This window comes from Pteropus medius, unplaced genomic scaffold, assembly GCF_902729225.1.
Source record: "Pteropus medius unplaced genomic scaffold, Ma_sr-lr_union100, whole genome shotgun sequence".
Lineage (NCBI taxonomy): Eukaryota > Metazoa > Chordata > Mammalia > Chiroptera > Pteropodidae > Pteropus > Pteropus medius.
In genome coordinates this window covers 14884137-14901013 of record NW_024351729.1, presented here as the reverse complement: position 1 = coordinate 14901013, position 16877 = coordinate 14884137, and the positions used below count along the sequence as shown (strand labels likewise).

At 37.9% G+C, this 16877-nt stretch overlaps 1 protein-coding gene across 5 annotated transcripts in view; it reads left to right on the top strand.

Moving 5' to 3' along the window:
* PLEKHM3 (pleckstrin homology domain containing M3) overlaps nucleotides 1-16877 on the top strand; it is a 168794-nt gene that overhangs the window by 72570 nt on the left and 79347 nt on the right. For all 5 annotated transcript variants that reach the window (XM_039844590.1, XM_039844592.1, XM_039844591.1 and 2 more), the window contains one exon: nucleotides 9270-9463. In XM_039844590.1, the coding sequence (XP_039700524.1) occupies nucleotides 9270-9463 (194 nt within the window). The remainder of the gene's footprint in view (nucleotides 1-9269; nucleotides 9464-16877) is intronic.

The window sequence follows — 16877 nt, the reverse complement described above, 5'->3', positions numbered from 1 at the left end:
TGAACAAAACTTCTCTGCAGGGTGCTGTGTACAAAAACCGGCTGTATGACTGTTTTTATATCTCCTTGCTAATTGATTTTTGAGATCTGCTTTCATTGTAACTATATCACCTGGGAGGAAGGTAGGCAGAGAAGGGTCCTATAGCTGTCACCTGCCTGTAATCTTTGAAGTCTAAAATGAACATGAAAATTGTGAGTGGTCAATGGGTTTACACCCTGGGGCAGCTGTGTCTCCCGTTCTACCCAATAACTATCCGTATCTTCACGGTCTTCAAGATGCTTTATTCCAGTCCTTCTCAGCATATGACCTTGTCTCCTACTTCAAGGAGAAATAGAAGCTATGAAATATGAATATGAATACCTATAAATCTATCTATATTTGTACCTATCCTTTCTGCTTCCTTTTCTGTCTTGGGAGCAAGAAGAGCCCTTTCTCTTGCTTAGAGAGCACCCTTTCATGTCTGCTCCAGATATTTTTACCCATCTGCGGAATCCCTGCTCATTCTCCCAGAGCTGATAAAAGTGTGTCCTCCTTGGCAAAATCTTCTCTGATGTTCCTTTACCTTTCTCATTTGTTACATTGCTGGCTCTCTCCGTGCCACCACCATGTCGTGTGTGGGTCTCTAGAATTGCACTTTTTAGGGGTTAATAATAGGAGCTTGTTGTTAAACAGGCATTTGTCTAACTCCTACCTCTACCTCTAATTAGGAGCTTGATTTGTTGGGGCAGATTACTGAACTTCCCTGAGCCTGTTTCTTAATATGTAAAATGAGCCCAGACTGCCTAGGTTTAAGTTGTAGCTTTGTCTTTTATTAGCTGTCTAACCTGGCTAAGTTATTTAGTCTCTCTGTGTTTCAGTTTCCTCATCTGGAAAATGAGGACAGTAACAACCCATATGGTTACTGCTGGTTAAATGGGTTAATGCACGTGACATGTTTAGAACAGTGCCTAGCACGTGGTATGGGCCACGTAAGCATTTGTTCTTATTATAATTCATATCTTTACCTAAAAGAGTTGCATAAATTGGGATAAGAAAAGCACTCTTCAAATGACTGTGATAAGCACTTAAAGAATGGAAGTTGTTATAATTTTTATTATCCTCATATTTACATAACAGCCAGCTGCTTTTCTGTCTTCTAAGGGTGAGCTCCCTGGGCACAGGGCACCTCTCTTAGCACAGTTCCTGGCACACAGTTTAGGTGAGCAGGAATGTATACTGAGTGAAAGAATGACGCCTGTCCTGTGGGCCTGACTTTATCATACTCACCAAATGTCCCCCCAAGTACAGATGGCTCTACCGGTCACCACTGCAATGTGGTCTCCCAGCATGCTGGGAGACATGCTGGGCTCTTCCCTCTGCCACACCTGCCTTGCCTAATCAGTTAGCAGAAATCAGCTGCGGAATTTTAGCTCGAGGTCATGATTTCCACTGTGCCTGCAGCCCCACCACACTACCTCAGACCGCAGCATCACTACGTGAAAGAATTCAGCAGCTTCCTAACTACGTTTCCTACCTTCAAGTCTTGCCCCAATAATATTTCAGAGAAGTTCTAATTTTCCCCAACAATACCACAAAAAAGTCCTCTTCTCACCTTGGATAAATTTCATACCCTCCTTAGTCTCAGTTTCTTCACATTTGGAATGGAGATAATAATAATAGAACTTACTTCATAAGGTTGCTGTTTGCTTAAATGAATGAGTCACAGAAAGCACGTAGTGCAGCGTGTGGCGCACAGGTGCTCAATTAATGCTAGCTTTTACCATGATTGCATATAAGATAAAACAAATCTCTTAGTTTGACATCGAGGCTTTCTGTGATCTCTAGTTCCTGCCTTTCTAGTCCCTGCTTCCACTACCTCCCCACCCCCTCACATTTATATAACAGCCAGAGTCTCTTCAGTAAGATCACATTCCTTCCTGTTCCCCAGTCCTGCCATGCTATTTCACACCTCTTGTCTTCCACTTGCCCTCATTTTCCAGGCAAATCCTAAATCCAGTTTAAATCTCATTTCCTCTCCTGATTCTTTCCTTCCCCTCCATGAGACAGAGTTATCATTCTCTCCTCTGCATTTTGTACTTGACACCTGAATATAGGCTATAAATATATTTGCCATGTGTGTATTAGATAAAAACTTATTTAGAGGGAAAGTACACTGGTTGAATTTGGTTTAGACAGTTAGATTAATCTCCTTGGAGCAAGGCTTTGACAGCTAAGAGAAGTGTGTAGAGAGCAAGTGAATGAGGCAGTCCTAGTTCGTGATCATTGAGGGCTTAGGCCGGTGGCACCTGCCAGTAGAATACATGCCATTCAGTGGAGCTAAAGCAGAAAAGGAGTCACTGAATGAAGAAAATGGAAAAATCAGGCATGGGTTAAGAAGATGTGAAATGGAAGAGGAAATCCAGGTCTGTTTTCAGGAACTGTAAAGGTCACTCAGACCATCAATTTAGCCATCACTGACACTTGCAATTTTTCTATAAAGCCGACATTTTGCCATGGTGGTCATTCAAATAACAAGGTTTGATTTCGAGAGAATAGGTAACTAACTAACTGAAGCTATCAGGTACCCTCACTTTATCCATGTTGCACCTGGGGGAAATCTCCTTTGTCAGACCATTTCTTCCCAGGATCTCAGTGGACCAGGGAAGATTTTAAAGGAAGAACAGAGCTGGTCAATTTTATCTGGATCATCTCTTACTGGTTTTAAGTAATGATATTCCATTTAGTGCAGTGACTGTCTGTCTTTGCTCAGATGCAGGATTTAACTTAATGTTCCTAATTGTGAGAATCAATTCAGACCTATCATTTTCCAAAACCAGACATCGTTCTGTTATATCTGCCTGCTCTCCCTAATAGCAAGTACGTGACTGGCTTGACTATCCATTTAAAAGAGAAAAAAATGGTTTTGCAAAGCAGGATGAAATATGTCATCTTAAGCTGTTTTCTTGTCTGCTCTCTGGAGTAATAATAATCCTAATTATTTTTAAAGCAGGATTTCATCTATTTTCCAGGATTGCAAATTGAATTGAGCTCCAGGATTACCCAGCAGTTAAACCCTATCCTCAAATTCTATAGCCATTTTCTAATGAAATTCTCTTTGAAGATAACCCCCTACCCTCCCAGCCGCGTCCCCCCTGCCCTTCATTCAAAAATACCATGCATGACAAAGAGGTGGTAAGGAACTCAAAGTCTGCCTCAACTCTTCCTAAGTAGTTCCCTTCCATTGTGCTTTTTAAAAATATTTTTCTATCCTAGCCTGAATATTCACATTCCATTCAGCTAGGGATTTTCCATGTTACATAAACCATTTCCTATCTCTATATCTTGAGAGACATTCAAAGACATTCAAGGCAAGCTCTATTGACCTTGCTGAGGCTGGAGAGTAGCTGTTGATGGGAAAAACCACTTGTTCGGAGTCATTTGGAGATTGTGAGAACTGTTAGTCCGCAGTGCCTCTTTTAACAGGACAAAGAAGTATTATGGTTGAGATTGATTTCATTAAGACTTTTGCCATGATTTTTCAAGTTAGAGTTGGGAAAAAATACTGGAAGGAGAAACCTTATACCAAAGCAATAAGTGGTTATTTGACTGTGATAAGATTATGGATGATAATTCTTTGTTGTTTCTCAATTTTTATTCTCCAACTTTTTAGTAATGTGATTATATTTTTATTTTATAAATTTTAACTGTGACCTAGCTCCATATATTCTGTTTAAGAAAATATATACTAGCAATTAACCTTTTTAAATGCCTCAGACTAAAATCTGTCCTGTGGTAGATAACTTCAGTGTGGTTTAATGTGGTATGGGAGGCTATTCCATAAAGAAATTGCTGTGTGCTGCTATACTTTTATTCTTTTCTGATTATAATATACTTTTACAAATTTCAAGATCCAAAAAGTACAAAAGGCATACATATACATAGACAATCTCCCTCCCACCTCTTTCTCTCATCCACTCTGTTTTCCTTCCCACAGGCACCAAATTACTCCTTTCTTATATATCCTTCCAGTGGTAATTTTCCATACATGTGTTTTTTTACACAGAAGTAACAATAGGTACTTCTGTGTTATACAGTGCATTTGTCATGAGAAGGTGTAAAATGGAAGAGATGTGGATTCTGTTTGTAACTGATATTGTGAAACCTTTTATGAGCTTTAAAATAAAGTTCATCTCATGGTGTCAAAAAAAAAAAAGGTGATATAGGATGCATGCTGCTCTCGAGAACTTTTTATTTAGATCATAAAACTCTTCCTTGGGCTTTTTTTCCCTTTTAAATAGCCACTATATTCTATCATGAATTTTACACACACATACACACACACACCAATTTATCCAGCCTATCCTTTTTTTTGATGGACATTAAGGTTTTTCCAGTCTTTTGCTATTATAGACAGATTCAGTGAATAACTTTACACATCATTTTTAATATAAGTTCTTTCATTCATGAGACTATAGATAACTTCCTAGATGTAGGTGTGTATATTTCTGAGTTTGATGGATGTTGCAAATTGTCCTCAACTGGTGTTGTATACTATTATCTTACATCTTGCAGGCACCTTTCTTCCCTTACTACCAGGATGTCAGCTGTCACTGTGATGCCTCTAGCTGTTTTTCCCCTTTTCTACTTATTACCTCTAAATATGTTGTAAACTTAGAAACAAATAACCAAGGTGTTATAAGTGTGTTGTAAAGCACTCATTCATTTCTACAGCAAGTATTTGTTGAACAATTACTGTGTTCACTATTGGGACATAGTCTCTACCTCGTAAGGAAGAAAGGACAGTAAACAAATACACAAATAAGTGACTTCTAGATAAATGAAGTGTTAGTGGACTTTGGTTTTTGTTTTAGAGTTAAAATCAAATGGTAACCTACAGGCCAGTGTGCTAATTACATTATAGGGTAGCCTCCTTGCTTTCTATTTGACTTGGGAGTAGAGAAGGACAGAATAGGGACAGGGATCACCTCTTTTAAAGAGTTAAGAGCAGATAGTTTATGGTAGAGTTATTAAACAATAAAAAGAATGGTGAATGTAAGCAATGCTAAAAGAGCATAGAGCAGAGTATCCAGAGATCTGAGTTTTGGTTCTAATTCTGCCACAAAATAACCTCAGAGAAATCATTTATGCTCTCAGGACTGAATTTTCTATTAAATATAGGTAATGGATTAGTTCAGCATTTCTCAAAGTGTGTTCCATGGAGCATTAACAAATCTGTGCATGTTAATAGGTGTTACTCAAAATTCTACAGGAGGACTACGGCTAGGCCAGCTTTATAATTGGAACAGGGCCCCTCCAGGAGAGTGCAGCCCTGGGAGCTCACAGCTTGGCAAGAAGATGAAGGAAGTTAGAGAACGATGCCCTTCCTCTGGTTGATGAGCGTGTGTGGGGGGTTGGGAGGGCAGTGCAGGCTGGATTTCATCACATACAGCCTGCACAGCGTTAAACAGCTGCCATGTCTGTAGGCAAATAGGTCTGGGAAATGGCTGGTGTAAGCAAGTTTTCTCTTCTCGTACAAGATGTCCCAGAGCTTTGATAGGTTAACATGCTGCACTTGGAATCACCAAGAGAAGAATGTGGCATGTGGCATATTTGTTGTTGGACCTCAGAACATCTTTTCTGTAGGATAAGTATTCCTTGGAGCACAGGTTGAGAAAAACTAAACTAGATTACCTGTACCAGTCCTTGTTATTCTAAGATATGTTCTCATCTGTTTTATTCTGATACTTTTTCCTCCCCTAACAAAAACTGAAGTCCTCACTGCCACCACCACATCACCTGCAAGCTGCTGTCTATGGCTAAACATTCCCTTTGCCCCATTGCTTTATTACCCAGGGCTATTTTTGTTGGGGAACATACTAGGATACCCATCCAAAACCTCTCTCTCAGAATTATGTCAATCTGAACAATATTCTTTTTTAGAGGTAGTTGTCACCAGCATAAATCTACATCAGTGATGCTTAATGTTCCAATCAAATGACAAATATATTTATAAATATATATGTGTATGTAGCAGATTTGGTTATTATTCATTTGTAGCTAATTTTAGCCTGATGATACTGTTTTTTCCGATGCCTAATGAGCGTGAGGCAGGGAAGAGACCTATTCTCACCTAGACTTCCTCTTTCCTAGCTCTCTTAAATCATGACTGCAGTGCTGTGAAGAGAACCAGTTCACAAACTGCAACAAAGCCACAGTCACGGAGTTGAGCTCTTATAGCTTAAACTATTCTGTTAAAAAGCTATGGAAAGAACTTAGTTTATATTAACATTATTAATTAAAATAAAACATTATTTAGTAAAATACTAATAAGTCAATAGGTAAATGAACTATTGACCCTGTAAAATTTGTTTCAAATGTGGATGGAGTGGGATCATGGAAAAGAATACCAACCAAAACCATTTTTAAAAAGAAAGAGTATTGGGCTCATCCATCTGTACTTACGAGCTGAGTTTTCATATATATCAGAAACAGCACTCAGGCTTTTCATGTTTTTCATAATTTGGTTGGCAGGAAATAGGACAGTAGCTGTTAGCTCTTAGGTCGAATATATTCTATGTTCACATATACCTCATGTAATGTTTATATTAACAAGAAACAAACTTTCTCTTACATAAACCTTACCACTGAAGACTGTCATTGGCTTCCTTCCCTAAGTATATATTTTTTAAACATTTTTTAAAAGCTTTTCAATTACGGTTGTGTTTGGAAGTGGAATCCTCATACCAGTGTGGAGGACCATTTAGAATTTAGGAAGTCGGTGGGGATACGGTACTCTATTTTGCAAAAATAGCCTATCATGCCAAATTTTGAGTTCTCTCAAAAATTTCCTCACCAGTGTAAGTGGTTGATTCTCAAAAATAAGCATGCGCTCAGCCTTGCTGCCGAACACGGCTCAACATGACAGAGATTTGTTCACATATTCAGGTAGCTGCGGTCACAGTATGCTCCATATTCTTAACACTAGTTCATAACCTTGCAAAGCAAGGCCTTAGACGTTATTGAAACTAGCTCCGTTTTTGTTTTTAGTAATTTCAGTTTATGAATGCTGATGATGTCAGTAGCTGCTGTCCCATTTGTCTTACTTGCTTTTACTGTCTCTGTAAAAGATTTTTTTTTTTTTCCTTTGGGGCTTAAGTGCCACCTGAAGAGAGAAGCCTTTTAAGGCCTGGGAGACTGGCCAGTGCCCTTTGTCCTTCTGTTCACCTACTAAAAGGTAGCATTGTTAACCTAATTCTACCGGGCCCTGACTCAGTATAAACACTGCTCAATAGAGCCAGAAAGACTAATTGAATTGTATAATACATCATTTTTCAGCAACAGTTTCAAATGGATTGTACTTCATTTCCCATAACACCATCCATTTTTTCCTCATTTAAGATATTTAAATATAGCAAATATGATATATTTAACCGTGATAAATAAAATACTTGAACCCAGTTCTGACTTTCCCCACTGAACCGTGAGCTACATGAGGACAGGGCTGCACCTGTTTTATTTTCCACGGAATGCCTAATGCCCGCTCCAGTGTCTGGCATGTACCTGTGTCTTTGTGCCTCAGAGTGAGGCATGATTTAGCCCTGCCACCTGTTATTTCCAGTCCGGTAAAATAGTCAAAGGTTTTCACTAATTCTAGGTGCTTTTTTGTGAGCTGAATTTGCAGAGACTGTAAACTTTATTACCTCTAACTCTAGGACCCCAAAGGATCACACAAAACAACAGACACCTCAAAAATAATTGCTAATAAGGGAAAAAACTGAGACTTTGATTAGAAAAAACCCTGATACATTTCTGCATTTCTATAAGGAACAAACTTTTGTATGAGCTTTACCATAAAAGAAAATGATATCGAATTTCATAAATATGTTTTTAATCAACATACAGTACCCATACATTTAGTTATCACATGTACAGATTGATGGGTTTCCATGGCTGTGTCTATTTGTCGTACTCTCCTCTGTCCCATCCTTGCCCACCAAGTGAATTTCTATTTGTCTTTCTAGACCTCGAGCCAATGTCGCTGGCTGTGCCTGCCCTGGCTCCTAACTCCCTTCCCTCAAGCACAGGTGTTTTCTGCCTCCTCTAAGCTACCAGTGGACCTCATCCATACTTCTTTTGAATTTGTTGACAGGCTATGTGCTACATATATTTTTTGTTTTAAATATTTGTCTATTATACTAAATAGTGAGTCCCTTGAAAGTAGAGACTGTATCTTAATTTTATTAATAATCTTCTAGCCTAGAGTGTGAAACAGTGATTTTCAATTTTTTTTTTTAATAAGCAAAATTGTTTTGTTTTTATGTTGAATTCCAGCCTTACTCCAAAGTCTAGAGAGGTTTTACCTTCCATAAATAGAAACTGAGCCAACTCCGTGTATCACTAGCCAGTCTGTGTCTCAGTATCAGTGAATTGGTATATAAAGATTCCCAAAAATTACCCACATGTTATGCATTATTCAGGCAACTCCCCCTGTCTCTCAAATGCATTGTTTCTGCTGATGACAATGACATTTTACAGTCAACTTTCATAGTTTCATCGTTTACTCCCAGAGGTAGATATAGAGTTGGACGAATATATTGGCCAGAGGCAGCCCAAGCTCAAAGTTGTTCTAATAAGAACGACTCCTTTCTGTTCACTAAAGTATGTTTGAGCCTGTTTTTTATGCATTGAAATTTTGCATAATATTTTTTCCTCTTTTTAAAAATATTTTTATTCCTTTTGAATTTTATAATATGTGCATGGTTTACTTATTTTTTTGAAAGTGGCTACTTATAAAAAGTGTTACAGGATACACATACATATATATGCACATATATATGTAGTTTTTAAAACCAGTCTTAATTCTTTTTTTTTTTTAATCCTGAAATACAGATTCCCGGAAAGTTGCATAGATAGTACAGAGTGGCCTGTATATCTCTTACCCAGTTTCCTCCATTGGTTACAGCTTAAATAACTGTAGTATAATATTAAAAAAAAAAAATCATATTGGTATACTGGGTCTGTATATTTCTGTCATTTTATCACATGTGTAGAATCATGTAATCGAGAAACAGAATTAACTAATGCCTTTCAATGGCAAGGTCACTTTTACCAGTTGAGTTTCTGGAAGAGAGAAAGGGAAGCCAACATTTATATTTAGTTAAATTATGGGCTTGTTCATTTGGCTGTGTTCAGAAAAGAATATGACTTTGATATTTAAGCCACGGTTCCTCGTTTGAGGTGTGGAAAGCTGGATGAGTCACCGGAACTGACTGAGGGCGTTTATTTCGTAGGTGTCTAAGCAGGCCAAAGAGTTTCTAGAGTACGTGTATGAAGAGCCCCTGATCGACATTCAGCAGGAGAACCCCATGCTGTACCGACACGCCGAGCCCCTGGCCGCCGTGGTGCGGCTGCGGCAGCGGCTCAGGTCGCTGCGAGCCTATTTGTTCAGCTGCCGGGCAGCGGTGGCGGAGGATCTGCGCCGCAGGTAAGAGTCATAAATGTCAAATGGTCCAGTATTAGATGATCTCCAAGGAACTTTCCAACGCAGAGCATCTCGAATTCTGTGGTTCTCCCTCTGGACTCATCTTTGACTTTTTCCTCCAAGGTCCTTTATCAGGTTAGCTAAGCAAAATGAAAATAATATCTCAGCATAACTGCAGGCTTTTAACGCATGGATCGAGTTCCCAAGACGGTGAAGACTTATCTTACCTAAAGGTTGAGATAATAATCGTGGCAGTGATCATTGATCATTTCTGTGGTGTTTTACACTTTCCCCAAATTTGGTTCCTATCTATCATCAGTAAAAATAAGCATGTTTGAAATATTTCGTAACTTAAAAACATTTTTCAGTGGGAAATAAGTAGATGGTTATCCAACTTTTATTTTCCATAGAGAAACAAACTTGGTCAGCGATGCAGGTGGTAGAGCTGGTATTAAAATGCACAGGCCCAGGATTCTGCCTTTTCATTTACCATTGGTGCAGGCTGACTTTTTATAGCTTAGTTATCTCAGAGTTTATAGAACACACAAGTCCATACCAGGCTCAGATCCTCAAAATAAAACTGAAGTGAAAATGTGCCTGCTCTCATCAAATTCCTTCTTTTACAGTTAGATTTTATTGGCATTTAAATTCTCACTCTTGGCATATACGAACTAGCTTCTACTTGAAATAATTGTTGATGGTGTTCGTAAGTCCCTAAAAATACCTTTTAATTTTTTTGTTTTAATAGAAGTGACCAAAAGCATACATTAGTCATGGATTTTGGAGGTAAGCCTGAGTGCATAAGAACTTTAGAAAGTATTAAAGTGGTATAGTTTGCTATTCAAGATCCAATTAAATCCAAAAAAAATTATATATATAACTCTAGGCATCTGAAGAAGAAATTTTAAAAAGAACTAAATGTAGATATTGAAGAATATATAATATCTAGGTAAGCTCTCATAAAATAATAGAGAAAAGACAGCTGCCATAAAGCAAAATACTTCTCAGTGATAGTCTTTCTATTATCTAGTAGTTTTTCAGAAAGCAGTACTAGTAAGTGGTCAGGATTTATTGTTATAAAGTAAGCAAATCTTAATTTTAAAAGATCAGGGCTTTCCCTGAAAGGCAGTATAATTAAATGTCACAAACTAATTTACCAACTAAATTCGATATGAGATTTTTAACATTCAAAATATGTTTGTTCTATTAATTTCAGTATCTTTTGGCTTTGCTCAAAGCTGGTTTTTCTTGCGCCTGTATTTTTAGATGATATTAAGATCTACACATGGTAATCATGTTAGATACCTTTCTAATGTTTTGCTTTGGTTAAACATGCCAAATCAGGACATACACTTTGAAATTAAATAGATCTTCTCTTCATATGGATGGCTAAGAATACCTATGCTGCTCCAGCAGTCTGGTGGTTTACCACCATGTACTGCGCCTTATGGCCAGACCACCAGGAAAGGAGGAGAAGTTCTAGAAAGAAGGCATTCCCATGGCTGTGAGGACGAAGACAGTAGTCTTTTTTCCTTTCTCTTTATTTTTCTTCTCTGGAATTGTTCATGACCATTATGCAGTACAGTGCCTGGCACAAAGTAGGTGTTTGGTAAGTATTGGATAGAAGGAAGGAAGTATGGATAAATGACTATTATAGTGTTACTTTAGAACACTGAACAATGGCTAGTAGCCCAATTTTCAGGAAGGAGTAATCTTCAAATTCCTTTTTTTATGTCCCTGTATGTCACTTAGCACAGTGTCCGACCCATCTGAAACCCTCAAAAATAGTTATTGAATGAATGAGCAAATGAAGAACAAATCTAATCAGTCAAAAAGATTTAGTTGGTTCTGTTTCTGGGATAAAGCGCAAATCTCTCCTTTTCACTTCCAGTGCTCTACCCTGTTTCAGAGTCTCAGGATATTGCAGTAAGCTTCTATCTAGTCTACCTCACTTCAGTTTCTTCTCTCTCCAATCGAACCTTTAAGTGAGTCAAATTTTTAAAATAGAAGTATGGAATTCTCTACTCTCTCAAAAATCTTGTACTTCAAACACAAATAATTAATGTTGTTATTTTAGTTTCTCTATACTTACATGCTGTTAAAATAATGTTTGAGGTTACCATGTCTTTCCAACCTGGCACAGAGCAAAGTATATCAGTAATAAGCATTACTCACACAGATTCGGGGTGGTGGAGGAGGTTTGGGGGGACTGGTCTTCTTGAGTTATTTCAAATCTTTTTATTTTGAAATATGACTATTTAGCGAAAGATGGCTAAGAGATTTTCTGGAATGTCTTCTTGTAGCTAGGCCATACTTAGTATCAATTCTGCCTTCTTTAGTGCTTACAAAAATAGCTATAGATACAAAGGAGAACCATTGCCCACCTAATATGCTAATAACTTGTCACCAGAGGCCGTCTCTTACCTATCATTCACCTTTACATGGAATCTGACTTTCAAAAAACAAAATTAGCCAGCAGCACCTTTAGAGATAATAAGCTTCTCTGAAAGCAATAGCCAAGGTTCCTTTTGTTTCACTCAGGGATAGACAAAAGTGGGAGAGTTTATTAAACAATGAGACGAACCTGCTGGACACAACTAATCTTACATGTCCTTGGTAGAAATTAAAAGATAGAGGAGTTGAAAGGCAGTAGAGGAACAAAAAAGAGCAAAGAGAATCCTGTTCTTATCTAGTTGAAAAAGGCATGCTCTCCTTGCCTGGTTTTTACCTCAGTAGAAGAGTAGCCATTAATCTCCAGCAAGTAGGCCCAACATGCTGAAGACTTGTCAGCACCATATAAACAGAATAAAGCAAACTGTTAATATTGCTGTCGTGAGAAAACTGAAAACAGACTGATTAATCGTATTGGCGCTCGCCCGCCAGGGAGCCAACTGTGGTCGTCACCTTATTAGGGAAGTCACAGTTTGCTTTTAGGCCTTTCGTTATGATGGCCGTCGGATTTTCTTCTTCATTGTTTTTGTTATTGTTGTTAAATGAACGCCTTGTTCTTGAACTCAAACTGCAAATTTGACTGGCAGAAGTGATTAGTTTAGAAAAAGTCAGTGCCTTCCATGAAATCTAAAATGTTTACAGTGCTGACAATTCACTGTTTCTGAGGACTCCCAGATGGTGACCCTGCTGGACTGGTTCAAGGCCTAGTTAACTCTTCATAAGAAGAATTATGCACACATGACGGTGTCCACACATGACGGTGCATGAAGAACTCTGTGGAAAATCTTAGCACTATTAGGACATATCTGGATCAGCAGCCATTATAGAAATCTTTGAGAAGGACCCTAAGAAGACTGGTAGAAACCTCGCTGAACACAGGAACAGCGTATATGTGTAAACCAGAAGTCACAAACGGGCACCTCAGGGCCAAATTTGGCTCAGACGTGTTTTATTTGGCCTTTCTGGGATGGCCCTCACCAGATTTTAAAGTCGTTGAAATAATTGCTAGCGTGTAAATAAACAGGGGTTTTCACGCACACACAAAATGAAACTAGCTCTCTGGTGCCTCTTGGGAAATCAGAAGCTGTGATTATACAGGGTTCCCTCATCCCTGGAGAGCAGCAGTCAGCTTTAGACACTGGACTCTACTCTGCCATAGCGTCTGCTGCTCCTTTTGTCTCCCCAAACCCGCTGCCGTTTGGTATGTAATAAATTGCTGCCCTGTTTTTCTTGTACCCAGCCTATTTCATTTATTTATGAATGTAAATAATGGTACCTGTGTCCATGTAAGATAATTATGATTTTATCAATTAAAAAGTACTTTCCCATAAATATATCATTTATTCTTTATGACAGCCCTTTTAAATGGATATGACAGATGGTATTTAGAAAGAGAAAAAACTGACTTGCCTGAGGTGACAAAGCTGGTAAGCAGTAGAGTCCACGCTCAGAACAAGGTTTTCTAATGTTCAGATTGCCGCTCCTTTCCCCAGTATGTTTGCCCTTGGTGATGGTGACGTCCAGAGGTCTCCAGACTCTTAAGAGCAACCATTTTCAATTCTCCTGAAGCCTTTACTGAGAGTGTGACAGCAGGGAGGTGGCAGATAGTACTGTCCCGTGAGTGGTAAGATGGGATTGCTGGCACAGGCACTCCCGTGCTCACTACTGGCTCAGTCAGCCTCAGAGAGCGAGGCGTGACAACTGGCTTAGCGCTAAGAGTTCATTTTCTCTAGGTCAGTGTTTACCAGACTTTTCTATTTCACAAATCTGTAGATTTAAAACAAAAATGTGGAGATATCTAAAGTTTTTTTATATATGTATTTAGCAAAAACAAACTTAAAACATTAGTGCCTGTTTCTCACCATTATTTCATAAAAGAACGTAGTAACACTAAAAAAAAAGAAGCAAATAGCTCAGAAATCAAACAGCTTTTAAAAATCAAATAGATTTAAAATTTATTCTACTATTCTTTTTTTCTTTTTTTTTCTCATTTTTACCTTGGACTGCTAAAAACATCACCAGACCAATACCTGTTGTTTGGACTAGCATTTAGGAAATCCTAATTTAAGTCAGATTTTCTCTTCTGAGTGAAGTGAAATCATCCATTCCAGGGAAAAACATTCTATAAATTAATGTGGATGCTTGAACATTTCCCATTCTCTATCATCAAAATGTGATTTGGGAACTTGGGATGTCTGATGAATACAATTTGTTTCTTAAAATATAAATTTAAAACTGGTTTCTCTCCAACACTTATTGAGGCCCATAGGCAAATTAAGCCTATTTTCCCAATTGCTTAGAGCAGAACCGTGTCAGTTTGAGGGGTACATTTGGTCCTACTTATTTGTCAAGTTTAGTCCTTGGCTTAGACCATTCTGAAACAATTAAGAGCTTAAGAACTCGTGACTCTCAAAAATATGAAAAGTGATTTTTCTACCTTCTAAACCACCTTTTCCTGCCTTTGGTTTCACATTTTATTTGAAATTATAATTATATCCAGCATCAGTTCTCAGGGAAATACCAGCTTTACTGAATAATGAGAAATATCTATCATAAAGATTGTCATTTTTGTTAGCATTACCTATCCTGGTGAATACCAGAAAAAACGAGTGTGTGTGTGTGTGTGTGTCTTGTCAGAATCTCATTGCTTCCTCTTCCTTCAAGCAAAATTTAGCAGCTAAGCTCTTAGAAGATTCCCCATAAATGTCATCGATTTACCAAGATTCTCTTTCTATTCTTACTCTTATTACCCCCTGTCTTTCTAGTGAGTTCACTGAAGGGAGGCTAACATCAAAGGTTAAAAGGTTTTTTTGAACACCTAATAGCATCTCAAACTCAATGTGTTCAAAACCGAGCTCCTGTTATTTCTGCCCCCACTCCCCTTGCAGACTGTTCCTCCTGCAGACTCCCCATCCAGTGATTCAGACCAAACTCCTTTCTCTCATATTCCACATCCAACCAATCAGCAAATCCTTTCCACTTCACCTTCAAAATATATCCACTCGTCACCACTTCCACTGCTACTACCCAGGTCCAAGTCACTGTCTTAATCCTGAATTATTGTAGTAACTGATCTCCCTTTCAGTCTGTTCTTAAGACTACAGCTAAAGTTAACGTGTAGATTAAATCATGTCACCTCTGATCCAAACTATATCTAACAGCTTCACCTCTGGCTCCAAGGAAAAGCCCTCTTCTCCCACTACCTTCCACCCTCATTCACTCTGTTCTAGTCACACCAGCCTTTACGTTGAGCACACAAAGCAGGCTCCTAGGTGAGCTTCTATACTTGTTTTTTCCCCCAGATAACTGCATAGCTTGCTTCTTTACCTCCTTTATGTCTTTTATACAACTGTCACCTTAATGAAGCATGAAGCATCCTTGACCACTTTATTTAACATCACAACCATTGAATAGTCACAGGAAGGTAAAGTACAGTATAGGGATCATAGTCAATAATATTGAAATAACTGTGTAGTATCAAATGGGTACTCAGGGGTGATCAATATGTAAGATATATAAACATCTAATCACTGTTTGTATACCTGAAACTAATATAATATTGTACGTCATCTGTAATTGAAAAATAAATTTTAAAAAGTGACGTTCATCTAAAAAGATTTTTAAAAAGTTTAAATTGCAACCAAATTGCAATTTAAATAAACACTTCTTGTGTTTATTTCTTTCTCTGCATATTACCACATAACATGGCATTTTATTTTGTCCGTCTCCCTCTCTTAGGCCATCTTATGTAGATATGGCATTTGCACTTTGCCCAACCTACACAACCATATGCAGTGGCCCTGCTCTCCCCACTAGATGTAAGCTACAAAAGGACATGGCTTTTTATCTGTTTTACTCACTGATGTATCTCTACAGCCTAGAACCATACCTGACATATAGTGGGGGCTAATAAATATTTGTCAAACAAGTTAATTAAATGAATAAAGTACTATTACCAAGATTCTATCCACTTAATTTGGTCAAACTTATTTTTTTCTTATTAATTAAAAAACAACAACAACAAAAAACATTGTTCATCATAGAAAACAAAAATAAGAAGACTACCCATTCATTATCCTACCAGTATGGTGCATGTCCTTCCAGACTTTTTCCATATAAAAATACTTTCATACTGTTCTTACTACTTTTAACCCAACCATTTCACTTAGTATATTGTATCTTTTTATGCCAGTAACTGTCTAAAGCATCATGTGTCACTGAGCAGAAATGGTGTTTTGATGTGTGAGCATACTTACATACCATCGATCTTAGAAGTAAATGAGGATATTGTTCAGTGTATCCAACAAAAGATTGGGAGAGATCATTTCATAGCAACACCATCTCTCCTCCCCTGACTCCCTCCTCCCTGCCCCACCCCCCCGCAAAAGTCAGACATATTAACAAGAGGGATTTTCCTTTACAGAGAGAAAAGATTGCATGCTGTTGTGAATCAAATACACTTAGTTTATTTAGGAGGCTAGCTTTTTAAGAACACATCTCTTGAGGCAGCCTAGTTCTTAAAACATAATCTACACAGGTTGGACTGGCTGTGTCTCTGAGCTACATATGACAGATATAACTGAAATCTGAGATCTGTGCAGTTATTAGCCAACGAAGTCTGGTTAATATTAAATTTTAAAAGAATAAGCTCATTTTAGCAACAATATTATCATTAATCTTATTAAAGACCACCAATTGTTGCACTTCAATTGTAGATAACACTTCTTTAAGTTCAATAAATGAATACTACTCTTTATGTTCTCTGTAAGATTTAATTTAGCAAGACTTTGTGGCTAGATTTCAGGTCAGCTAAGTAAAAGTGTCATTAGCTGTAGTCGGGGCTTTAGTCTCAACAGATTAGCTGCATGAAGCTATGAGGACTCAAACTGCTAAAATACATGATATTGTTTTGATAGTTTTTGAGGTAAAATTCTTATTCTACCTCAAGAATCCTTTTTCCCTTGGA